This window comes from Polypterus senegalus, chromosome 5 (assembly GCF_016835505.1).
Source record: "Polypterus senegalus isolate Bchr_013 chromosome 5, ASM1683550v1, whole genome shotgun sequence".
Lineage (NCBI taxonomy): Eukaryota > Metazoa > Chordata > Cladistia > Polypteriformes > Polypteridae > Polypterus > Polypterus senegalus.
This window is the reverse complement of record NC_053158.1, coordinates 115,784,565-115,797,579: the sequence shown is the minus strand read 5'-3', so window position 1 is coordinate 115,797,579 and position 13,015 is coordinate 115,784,565. Positions and strand designations below refer to the sequence as shown.

At 41.8% G+C, this 13,015-nt stretch overlaps 1 protein-coding gene across 8 annotated transcripts in view; it reads right to left on the bottom strand.

Moving 5' to 3' along the window:
- obscnb (obscurin, cytoskeletal calmodulin and titin-interacting RhoGEF b) overlaps positions 1 to 13,015 on the bottom strand; it is a 571,330-nt gene that overhangs the window by 446,083 nt on the left and 112,232 nt on the right. For all 8 annotated transcript variants that reach the window (XM_039753252.1, XM_039753258.1, XM_039753256.1 and 5 more), the window contains 2 exons: positions 10,810 to 11,082; positions 7,170 to 7,445 (listed from right to left, as the gene is read on the bottom strand). In XM_039753252.1, coding sequence (XP_039609186.1) covers positions 7,170 to 7,445; positions 10,810 to 11,082 — 549 coding nt within the window. The remainder of the gene's footprint in view (positions 1 to 7,169; positions 7,446 to 10,809; positions 11,083 to 13,015) is intronic.

The window sequence follows — 13,015 nt, the reverse complement described above, 5'->3', positions numbered from 1 at the left end:
GACACACACAAACACACCCACACACCAAGCACACACTAGGGCCAATTTAGAATCGCCAATCCACCTAACCTGCATGTCTTTGGATTGTGGGAGAAAACCGGAGTGCCCGGAGGAAACCCACGCAGACACGGGGAAAAGAAATGTCCACTTCTCAATTTTTTAAAGCCAGTTGTGCTCATTAGAGGGTTGTTTCGCACAAGGTTATGCACAATTTAACCAGAAAATAAAACAAAAAAGCAGGCAGATTCCAGGGGCCTCATGTATAACAGCATGTGAAGAACTCATACTATAACATGGCGTAAGCACAAAAGCAGGAATGTGTGTACGCACAGAAAAATCCAGATGCATAAATCTGTGCATTTGCCAACTTCCACGTTCTTCCGCTACATAAATCCCGATCAGTAACGCACGTGCACACGCCTGCTGTCCCACCCCAACTCCTCCCAGAATTACACCTCTTTGAATATGCAAATCAATATAAATAGCCCTTAAACTCAGCTTTCTGTGAAAAGGAAATGACAAAAGCAAGAGGGAAAATAGAAGAATTTCAGTGAATACAAAGTGGAGGCAAAGAAAAATGTACTATTTGTTGGTTTAAACAGTGGTATAAACAACAAAAGGAAGTTGATCGAGTGACATTGCGTGTCGGAGAAACTCAAAAGCTCACATTCACAAAGTCACACAGTGCCCAAAATAAAAAAGAAGTTGTCAGATATCAAAGTCGCCGTGAAAAGGTGAGTTGTAGCCCACCTTTTGTCATATGAAAGCTTATTAGGGTACAAAGAAAAACAAAAAGGCACACAGTGGGGAAAAAGCATGAAATGTCAACTTTAATCTCTAAATTTCCACTTTAATCACATAGTTTGTTTTGTCATTAAAGTAGAACATCATAAACTTCATCTTAAAATCGTTTAATTTACTAGTTTCTCAATCCCATCGTAACTAAAGTAGCACGTTAAATGCTTTGTTTTGTATTTGATCTTCAATGTGCTCTGTGTGTGTGAATCACTACGTGCTTCCGGTCTTTCTCTTCCTCCAACAGGACACAGAATCCATTACATTCGTGATATTACAGCTCTCTGAATAATTAAAATACTGAGATGTATACGTGATATCATTTTCATGATGATAGGAGTTAAAGCATGTTATTAAATATGGGAACATGGTGGAGCACTGATTGTTCATGTCTCACGCAAGATGTTTGCTGCACCATGTGCTACCTTTGATGAAATACTTTATTGTAGCAGTACTCTCTCTTTCAAACGTACTAACCTTCAATTCCTGCCCATACTTTTCTTTCTCCAAATGCCCAAGACGTTAAGCCATCTGTAAGCTTAGAACGGCGATTCTTCAAAACATTTAAGGAACATCAAAATATCTTCGTAGTATGTGTTTAATTATCTTAGCCATCTATCCTTCCAGTTTCGTGTCAGCACCAGCAAGAATACAGCGCAAAGCAGAAACAATCTGTGAACGGATTTTGCTGCATTTCATCTTAAAAATGATATTGTCATCATATGTAAATACACGTTTTATAAAGTGCCTCAGGCTGTGCAATATTATAACTATAGTGCAAGTTTACAGTGAGGTGATTGTACTAATAAGTACAAACAGTTCTACAAGGAGCACTTGATGGACTGATTGAGTGCGTTTAGAGTTCTTGGGATGAAACTGTTTCTGAACTGTGAGGTCAGTACAGGAAAGGCTCTGAAGCATTTGTCATATGAGAGCAGTTCAATAGACAGCATGGCTGAGGCAGCGTGTGCTTGATGCTGTATACCAATAATTCTCTTTCCAATCAGTTGCTGTACAGCTGTGATTTACACTCAGATACAGTGATATAAATACTCCAAGTGGTGCAGTGAGAGTAATATGGAAAATGATGATCCGATGTGGGATCCGAGGTGCAGTGAGAGTAACAATACTAAAGCAGTTATGGTATTTAGAATAGTTTGACCATTCTGTGGACCAATATATTGTTACAGGTTAATTACAATCAGATGCATTAAACTAATAAACAATATGCGGTTAATTTCAGTGTATTTATAAAGCTGCCAGGGATGTGGATCTAAAAAAGAAAAGATAACCACACAGGAACAGTAGCACTGCTTTGACGCTGGGTGCAGCGAGTCTGCAAAACCGAGAAGAGAACTTGCGTACGCCAGGGTATGAGCTACTGTGGAAATGTGCGTGGCTTTATGCCAAGTTTAGGTTTTATTCATTGCGATTTGAACGTGGAAACATTCTTCCGCAACATTTTTGTGTGTACGCACCGTTTATACATGAGGCCCCAGATCTTTACAGAGCCATTAATTAACAAGTATATAAAAACAATGACTGTGCTGGCAATTGGATTTAGCCTCCTGAAACATCCATGCAGCAGCAGCACCACTGCTTAAATATGCCACCTAAAAATAATTGTCAGTTGTCAGTTTGACATGAAAGCTTACTTTATAAATTAATTCACAATGGGTGTGAAATTACCACTGTCCTAAAAGTAAAAGAACATGAAAAAATGTCAAACAAACCAAATTAGATAAACAAAACAATATATACTGTGTCACGCACGTGCGAGTAGGGGGCCGCGGATGGACCTAAATAAGATCGGAAAGTTATACGCCAGGAGGAAGTGGCGGGGTACTAACCTTTCTCTCTTTGTTTCTACAGAAAGAAAGACGCACCGCCGCCATGAGCTTACCTTCAACAGTTCCCGCAGTACGCTACTTCCGCCCTTCCTCTGTCCGCTACCTATGACGTCATCAATCCCATCATCCATCTCGGCTCCTACCCAGCATACCTCTACTTCCGGCCCCTCCTACATAAATACTCCTCCGCCGCCATCTTTGAACTGTCAAAACACTGAACTGATTTCATGTACTTGACCGTGGCAACTAATTGCTATATTTTTCTGATTTTTACAGTATACGGGGCCGGAAACCCCAAACCTTTATGCTTGTGTCTTTGTTTCTTTACAGTGGCATAGTCAGCAGGATAGAGAAGTCCGGAAAATGTCCAAAGGACAGGACCTAAATAGCGTGCTTCAAGGGATGGCAGCTCAAATCCAGTCCTTCCAACTTAAGTAGGCCGCGACAAAGCGGGAACTCGAAGAAACAAAGTCCAGGTTGGCCACCGCAGAGACGGTAAGACCAGATCCGCCTCGACCTCTACCTCCTCCACTTGTTGCTTTGTCAGAGACAAACGATATAGAATTTTACCTGGGCATATTTGAGAGGACGGTCACCCGGAACCAGTGGCAGCGGTCCGAGTGGGCGTCTATCTTGGCATCCTACCTGAAGGGACCCACGCATCGAGCTTATTACGACCTCCCCGAGGAGGAGGCCACGAATTATGACCATTTAAAAAACAAGATCCTGGGGTGCTACTGCATTACATCGGGCCAGCAGGCGAGCGGGTGGCAGAACTGGCAATTTGACCCCGATTGGCCGGCGTGAGCACAGGCCTTTGAGTTCTGGGGCAAGATGGAGCGTTGGCTACGGCCCGAAGGTCCCCAAGCCCGGAAGGTGGTTGAGCAGGTGGCATGTGAGGGGCTAGTCAATGGCATGCCCAGTTACCTCGCCCAGCAGGTCCATCGACATCCTTTTAAGGATATGCAGGGTCTCCTGGAAGTCCTGGAGCATCAGCTCGTGGGTTCACCGAACCGGGGGGTCAGAAAGGCCAGCTCGCGGGGCCGGACAGGGACGTGCCGTCACCTCCAAGCCCACTTGACGTGCTGCAGAAGCACCGCCAAAGCCCAGAGAGAAGCCGGCCTCCCCGCGCTGTTTCAAGTGTGGTTAGGTCAGACATCTATTACCGGCCTGCCCTCTGAATGTCGAGCCGATGGACTGCACTTGGGACACGACGGAAAGGTACTGTGCTCTGTCGTACCCTCTGGCAATTCCTAATACAGGAGTGGTTTTGGTAAACGGACACTCGGTGATGGCCCTATTTGATTCCAGCAGCAACATAACCATTGTGGCTCGCCATTATATTTTACCGCGACAATGGCTAAACCACCACTTAAAAGTCACTTATGTACATGGGAAGACCAAGTGTTACATCGCCTGGAAAGGGGACTTAACTCAATTGCCGGTTGCCGTGCTACCTGAGCCCCCTTTTCCAGTGATTTTGGGACACGACTGGTCACATAATACTAGAGGTAAAATCAGCACCACTCCTGTGGCCTCTCTGGGTCTGATTATGGATGAGCGGGGATCCCTCCCCGTCAGACCCACCAGATACCTAGCAGGGACCGTGCACCTCTCGTTCCTATACCCCTAATTGACGTTCCCTTTGACAGAATAGGGGTGGACCTGGTAGGACCCCTGGAGCCCTCGAATCGTGGCCATAAATAAATATTGGTCATGGTCGATTACGCAACTCAACATCCAGAGGCGGTTCCGCTGCGCTCCGCTAATACAAAAAACATCGCACGGGAATTAGTCAACCTGTTTTCTAGAGTGGGTATACCCAAGGAAGTCCTCACGGACCAGGGTACACCCTTCACCTCGGATACGTTCAGGGAGGTTGCCAGGTTACTCCGTATTAAGCACCTGAAGATGTCTGTCTAACACCCACAAACAGACGGGTTGGTGGAGCGTTTTAATCAGACTCTTAAACAGATGCTGCGCAAGTTAGTCAGCGCGGACGGTAGAAACTGGGACCAGCTCTTGCCACTCGTGCTTTTTGCTTACCGGGAAGTACCTCAGGCCTCTACAGGTTTGTCCCCTTTTGAACTATTATATGGATGTCAACCCCGGGGAATTTTGGATATAATAAAAGAAGGTTGGGAAGCAGAGGCCCTACCCTCCACAAACTGCGCGACAGACTAAATAAGATTAGACCCTTGCTAAAAGATCATGTGACTTGTGCGCAAGCACGGTGCTATAATCACAACTCGGTCCTCCGGGAGTTCCATCCGGGAGACCGAGTGATGGTGCTCATTCCTACCTCCCACTCCAAACTATTGGCTCATTGGCAAGGACCATACGAGGTTAAGGAAAGAAAGGGGCTCGTCGATTATTTGGTTAAACAACCGAATCGTCGACTGAGCAAGAGGATCTACCATGTAAACTTGTTAAAATCATGGAAAGACAGGGAGGAGTCTCCTGACAGTCGTAGAGCCCTCTCTCTATTCGCTTGCACACCAGCCCTTAACCTCGGACCTGAGCTAACGCCCCTACAGCGGCGGGAGTTAACCCAAATGATCCTGTCCGTTTCCGAAGTGGTGAGCGATTCACCGGGCCGTACTTCGCTGATTGAACACAACATCGTCACAGAGCCCAGAGTAGTAGTCCAGGAGAGACCTTACCGACTCCCGGAGGCAAAACGCACAGAGGTAGAACTTGAAGTTCCACGGATGTTGGACATGGATATTATTGAAGAGAGCCATAGTCCCTGGTCCAGTCCTATCGTGATAGTTTCTAAGCCAGACGGCTCATGGAGATTCTGTAATGACTTTAGACGTCTTTACCAGGTCTCCAAATTCGATGCCAACCCGATGCCCAGGATAGATGACCTCATTGAACGATTGGGTACGGCTCGATATTTGACTACCCTTGACATGACTAAAGGGTACTGGCAAATTCCCTTAACGGCATCTGCCAAGGAGAAAACTGCCTTCAGCACCCCTAGTGGACGTTGGCAATATAAGGTCCTGCCATTTGGGCTGCACGGGGCTCCAGCAACTTTTCAATGTCGGTGGACAGAGTGCTAAAGCCCCACCAGTCCTATTGTGCCGCCTACCTGGATGACGTAGTCATCTATTCCGGCACCTGGAAGGAGCATCTATTGCAGGTATTCGCTGTCCTCGCGACACTATCGAAGGCCGGCCTTCGCATAAATCCCCGTAAGTGTTTCTTCGGTCTAAATGAGGCCAAATATTTAGGCTACCTGGTAGGACGGGGACAGGTGAAACCACAATGTTCCAAAGTAAAAGACATCATGGAATGGCCCCGTCCGAATACCAAGAGACAGGTGCAGGCTTTCTTGGGGTTAGCGGGGTACTACTGCTGGTTCGTGCCCCACTTCTCTGAAAGGGCAGCACCCTTGACTAATTTGACGAAGAAGGGCGCTCCTTTATACGTGGTATGGAAAGACAAGGCAGAACAAGTATTCAGTGACTTAAAAAAGGCCCTAACCTCGGCACCAATATTAAAAACCCCAGATTTTACTCTCCCCTTTATTCTCCAGACTGATGCTTCGGACACAGGCCTGGGTGCCGTGTTGAGCCAAAGTATCGATGGTGTTGAGCACCCCATAATGTATCTGAGCCAGAAACTGCTGGACCGGGAGACCAGGTATGCGGCAGTGGAGAGGGAAGCCTTGGCCATTAAGTGGGCGGTGACACATCTGCGCTATTACCTGTTGAGTCGCGAATTCACTCTGGTGACTGATCACGCTGCTCTTCAGTGGATGGCACTACATAAGGAGTCAAATCCCCGAGTCACCAGGTGGTTTTTGGACCTGCAGCCATACAAGTTCGCCGTCACTTATCGTCGGAGCAACCTTCATGCCAATGCCGATGCCCTCTCCGGTCTCCATGACCTCTTGGTTCGGTCCGCCCGACCTGATGGGTCTGGGCTGAGGGGGGGGTCGTGTCATGCACGTGCAAGTAGGGTGCCACGGATGGACCTAAATAAGATCGGAAAGTCGTACGCCAGGAGGAAGTGGCGGGGTACTAACCTTTCTCTCTTTGTTTCTTGCAGAAAGAAAGACGCACTGCCACCATGAGCCTACCTTCAACAATTCCCGTAGTACGCTACTTCCGCTCTTCCTCTGGCCGCTACCTATGACGTCATCAATCCCATCATCCATCTCGGGATGGATACTTTCATGTACTTGACTGTGGCAACTAATTGCTATATTTTTCTGATTTTACAGTATACAGGACCGGAAACCCCAAACCTTTATGCTTGTGTCTTTGTTTCTTTACAACTGTAATAAATAAATAGACTCCAAGATAGGCAAACATATACAATGTTATTCTAATTGCCAAGGGTTTCTCTTTCTTCTAAGTGTTTTTTTTTATCTGACCACAATAATTACTGGAACCCACACCTTCTAGGATTTAGAGAATTTATTCTTGTGTTTTGAAATTGCTAACAGTTTATTTGCAAGTGAAATTGAAGTAAATGAAAATTGGTTATTCTGAGTAAGATAAAGCTACTTACCAGCAACTTGGATTTTAAAAGACATCTTCTGTCCTTGAGCTTCACAAGTGTACTCTCCAGCATCCTTCATATCTACAATTTCTATAACCAGCCTCTTAATTTTGCCATCAGACTCTGTTCTCATTCTTTTGCCACATGACAGTAGTTTACCGTCTTTATACCACTTCACCTCAGTGCTGGCGTTGGAAACTTCACAGGCAAGGGTAGCCTTCTCAAAACGGTTAACTTTGACAATTTGTTCAACTGATAATTTTTTGACAAAGGCAGGTTCTGGGTCTGGAAAATAAAATTAAATGTTAAATAACAACCTGTAGCTTTGGCGTATACAGTGAGACAAAGAACTTAAAAAGATTTTCTAATATATTAAATTAAATATTTTGTTTTAAAATATTCAATTATATATTTCAGTTTTCTAGTTATTAATATGTTGTATGAACATCATCATAAATTCACAAAAAAGATAACTTTTTCATTTATCAGCTCTCATCCTAAATACTGCATATGAATAGTCTGAAACAAAATCTATTACCTTAGTCATATATGAAATATATTCTTAATGAAATATGCTTCCACCTATGATGTACTAAAAGCTGACATGAATTTCAAAAATTACTCAGAAAGAGTACATGTAAAGTATTGTAATCAGGTACATTTTCATTTATTTTTAAAAGACTAATCCTTTTCTAGGTCTTACTTGAAAAATTATTTAATAATTATAAAAACAACGAAATAAAAATAAAAGTACAAAAATTATTCAAAATAACAAAGTAACCTGTTTCTTGATTTTTCAAGGCAAGTTTCTCTCAAGCTGCCTGTGACATTTGACTATCAGTGATAAATATTATTTTCACAAATTGATTATATATTGATTGTATTGAATGACTTCTGTCCTTTTTAATTGTTAGCTTTTTACTTTAGCACTCTTATAAAGAATTTTAATTAATGCCTCTTGATCTGTGAACCAGTCCCTGTTTCTAAGTTAGTTCTAGACAAGAAAGGATAAAAAAACAAGTACAATCTAGAGTAGCAGAATTCTGACTCTTTTTGTTCTGTTTATTTAGTAACTACCAGTCAGAAAAATGTCCTTGGATTTGTTGACCCAACTAAAAAAAATCTATTTAGCACTCGTAGAGAGGCTTTCATCAAAAACTAGAATGTCAGGAGTTAGGTGGAAAAAAAGGAACTGACGTCATGAGGTTGTGCATCACATGACTGGCTATCACCATAACAACCATAAACAATATGATTGGATCTGTGAGTAATTTAAATTTTTTTAATTTTACAACATTCAAAAACATTAAGAAAAACAAAAACAATACAATGACAGGGTTTCACAAATGGTTCAAGTAAACATATATTACAATAAATATACAGAGAACCGATTTTTTTTTTTTTTTTTTTTCCCAGGTTAACATCACCTTTGGAAATGACTGTGAGGAATCGTAAAAAAAAAACTTTTCAGCTGTATATGCATAGTTTTCCTATATGATATGACCTTCAATAAATGGCTCTGCACTCGATGTATAGAATTCTATAATGGTTCTCTAAAATTAGAAATTACAGGGCATATATTGGTACCATTTTTATTTTATAGCAAAGGCTATTCATTTAACGACTGGTATTTCTAAAAAACAAATCCAGTGCATTGAATGAAATTACAGTAATCCCTCGCTATATCGCTTCGACTTTCGCGGCTTCACTCTATCGCGGATTTTATATGAAAGCATAACTAAATATATAACGTGGATTTTTCGCTGCTTCACGGGTTCTGCGGACAATGTGTCTTTTTACTTCCTGTACATGCTTCCTCAGTTGGTTTGCCCAGTTGATTTCATACAAGGGACGCTATTGGCGGATGACTGAGAAGCTAACCAATCAGAGCACGCAGTTAAGTTCTCCTGACTGAGAAGCTAACCAATCAGAGCACGCAGTTAAGTTCCTGCCTGCTGAATGCAGTGTTAACCAGGAAGTCTCGTCTCGCTCATTTAGCATCAACGTGTTTCTCTGTGTAAAGAGTTGTGCTCTTTTGTGTTTATCTTTGTGCATAGTCAAGCCCTTCATTATGGCTCCAAAACGATCTGCTACTGCTTCAAGGGCCGTGCCCAAGCACAAACGGAAGATGCTAACGATTGCCGAAAAGGTAAACGTTTTGGATTTGTTGAAGGCTACGATTCTTTTTATTTAAAAAGTAGGAAAGGAATATAAGATCTACAACCGCAGTCTTTTTAACCAGGGTGCAAAGCGAGTTGTAAGTGGATGTAATAAGGCAGTAGTCTGGATGGAATCTGCTTTAGGGATTTGGATTGAAGACTGCCAGAAGAACAACAACAGCAGTGCTACACAATCGCCTGAAGTGGCTACTTTGGAAGAACTGTAATGCTCTCCTTTGTTGTGCAGTAAAATTAAACTCATTGTTATCGGACAAGTCATCGTGTCATTGTTGGTGAGTAACCATAATTAATTTTCTACTTACAGTACTTAGTGCATGTACGTACGTTTAGTGTCACTGTACACACATTTACTGTATACTATTTTTCTTGCGTTGTACGTATTTATTGCTGGTGGCCTGTCTATCGTAATGGCTGTAACATATGTGATATCGGAGACACTCAATATCTTTAAAATAATATTTAGGTTTCAATGAATCTTACCTAATATCTAAGAGAATACAAAGGGATTATGCTGTTTAACTCTGCGGGGAATATTTATAAACAGTGTGGGAGAGTTTATAAGGCCTTAAAATATATAAAAATAACCATACAAACATATGGTTTCTACTTCGCGGAATTTCGCCTATCGCGGGGGGGTCTGGGATGCAACCCCCACGATCGAGGAGGGATTACTGTAACGCTAGAATCCCTGAAGCCTATATCAAAACTCATAATCATCCATAATCAGCACATGCAGCAAGCAGCCTGCTATCCCATCGCCACCACTGACGGAGCTCAACTCAAAAAGTTCTCCCAGTTCAGGTCTTGTTTATCTGGGTGTGAAGTGCCTGGAGTTGTATATGATAAATAATATATTATTATTTGGAAAACATGCATTTCATGTGTGTTCCTTGTCTACAGTCATATGAGCGTCATACAGTAACCCGATTTCTTTTCCTTCGGTTATATTCGTGAATAAAAATGCACTTGTTTTGTTATACATGTACCTTTTGTGTAAGTATTTATTTGATATTTGATCTTCAGACTTCACATATTATACTCTTTACGTCTAAATTTTGTCATTAGTACTGTAACATGAAAAAGTCTCCGTTTTAGGTATGTGTTCAATATTTGTTGCATCTCTAGCATTTCCTGTCATGTTACATTTACCCAAATCATTGTAGATGATTTGCACAGATGAAATGCAAATTCCCAATAATGATATATTATTTGCCCTATAAAATTACAGGCACCTCACACCCAGATAAACATGACATGAGTTGTGAGAACGTTTTTGAGCTCCATCGATTGGGGATAGCAGGCTGCTTGCTGTTTGTGCTGGTCAACACATTTACAAAACAAAAGGTGCTATTGGAGAGGTGCAAAGGAATTTAAGGTGGCCCGGTATTACATTTTTTCTTAGGTTTCAGAGATTCTAGTGTTAAAAAATAAAGAAATCAAATGTAATAGTAAAAGTTTAACAAATGTACCTGATACTTGTAGTTGAAAGGCAAGTTTCTCTCCAGCAGCCTCACATGTGTATATTCCAGAATTTTTCTTTTCTGCATTTTCAATCACTAGTCTCCTTATCTTTCCTTCGGATTCTATTACATTCTTCTTAGTAGAGGTTAACACTTTTCCATCTTTGCACCAATTAACTTCAGTCTGAGCTTCTGAAACTTCACAACTGAGTGTTGCCTTTTCAGAAACTGTGGCTTTTACCTCCTTCAGTGGTTCCTTGCTTAAGAACACTTGCATAGGTTCTGATAAAAATTCCATATATTTTTAAAAATACTTGTATACAAGATGCAAAGAAAAACTTTAAAATTTAAAGGCTAATGTCTATATTACAAATGAAAAGATGGAAACTATGGTCAAAAACAAACTACTAACTTATGGAATTGAAAGCAATATACATACAAAAGTTTTGAAGGAATATTTAAAAAGCCTTCTATTGAATGAGAAGTAAACTGAATTATGTACTGTATTACAGTTTTTTTCAATTGCTTAGACACTAAAATTAAAACTTTCTCACAATTAACAAATCCTCATACTCAAGGAGCAAAACACCGGCCTAGATTTGCACAACTGTAAGCACATTTTCAGCTTCACACTTTTTGCAAAACATAACACACAGTGATTTGCAAAACACTAAACACACTTAACATACATTACACACAAAAATCTATCATGATGTCACTTCCTTGCAATACCAAAGCACTGACTGTCAAATTACTGCACCGACCAACCAATTGGTTCAACACAGTCATCAGGTGTGCAAACACTTGTTTGCTTAATTGTAGACACACCAATCAGGTGTTTAAGCACTATAAAAAGGCAACAGGCAAGTTCACCTGTCTTCAACAAAAATGGACAGTGTCGGAAGAAGAGGAAGAGTACGGATGTGAGGGGGAATCCGGAGAGAACAAGGTGGAGGAAGAGGCCAAGGTAGGGGAAGAGGAAGAGGGAGAGGAAGACCTAGAGGAGGGGTAGGACATGCACAAAGAAGAAGACAACCAAATCTGTGTAACGAAATTCGTGCTACAATTGTGGACCATGTAATAAACCACGGACTAACACTGAGGGAGGCTGGACTGAGAGTACAGCCTAACCTAAGCAGGAACACAGTGGCATCAATAGTTCGGACATTTCGTCAAGAGCACATGTGAGAAACTTCTGTCAACAGAAAATCCATAGCTTACTGCATGTACTATATCAACCGTTTTGGTATGTATTCATGTTTCATTTTACAGTAAGCTACATGTATTTTGTTTGCCCAACATAGGATTGAACGTCGAGAACACCAAGGAGGAGGCCCTATATTCACACAGGAGCAAGAAAGAGATCATAAACCTCGTTTTGGCCAATAATGCAATCAGACTTCGAGAAATTCAAGCCCATATTGTCAATGATCACCAAATTTTCAATAATGTCCTACAGGTCTCTCTGTCAACAATAGGCCGTATCCTTAAAAAACATCAAGTTGTGATGAAACAATTGTATAAAGTGCAATTTGAAAGAAATTCAGACAGGGTGAAAGTCCTGCGGCATGAATATGTGGTGGTATGTTTTGTTCACTGACTGTAGTATTGTGTACTGCACACATAACCTTTTTACAGTACCTGTAATTTTACTGTATAGCAGACCTACAGTATATTGATAACGCAATGTAATATTTTGCTGTATTTCAGAGAGTTTTGCGAATGGATGTGGAAGAAGTCCCGCATGAGTTTATATACATTGATGAAGCTGGTTTTAACCTGACAACAGTGAGAAGAAGGGAAGAAACATCCTTGGCCACAGGGCTATTGTCAATGTACCAGGGCAACGTGGGGGTAACATTACCCTTTGTGCTGCCATTACACAGAATGGGGTCCTCCACCGCCATGCCAACTTGGGTCCTTACAACACTGACCTCATTCTTACATTTTTAGACCGATTACACAATATTATCACAGCAGCAAACCAAAGGGACCAGATGCAATACATTGTCGTCTGGGACAATGTGGCTTTCCATCGTTCCAGGTCCAAAACTGGTTTCATCAACACCCACAATTTACAGTTCACTACCTTCCACCATACTCCCCCTTCCTAAACCCCATCGAAGAGTTCTTTTCAGCATGGCGGTGGAAGGTTTATGATCTCCGGCCCTATGTCCAGATGGCCCTCATTCAAGCTATGGAGGAAGCATGTGAT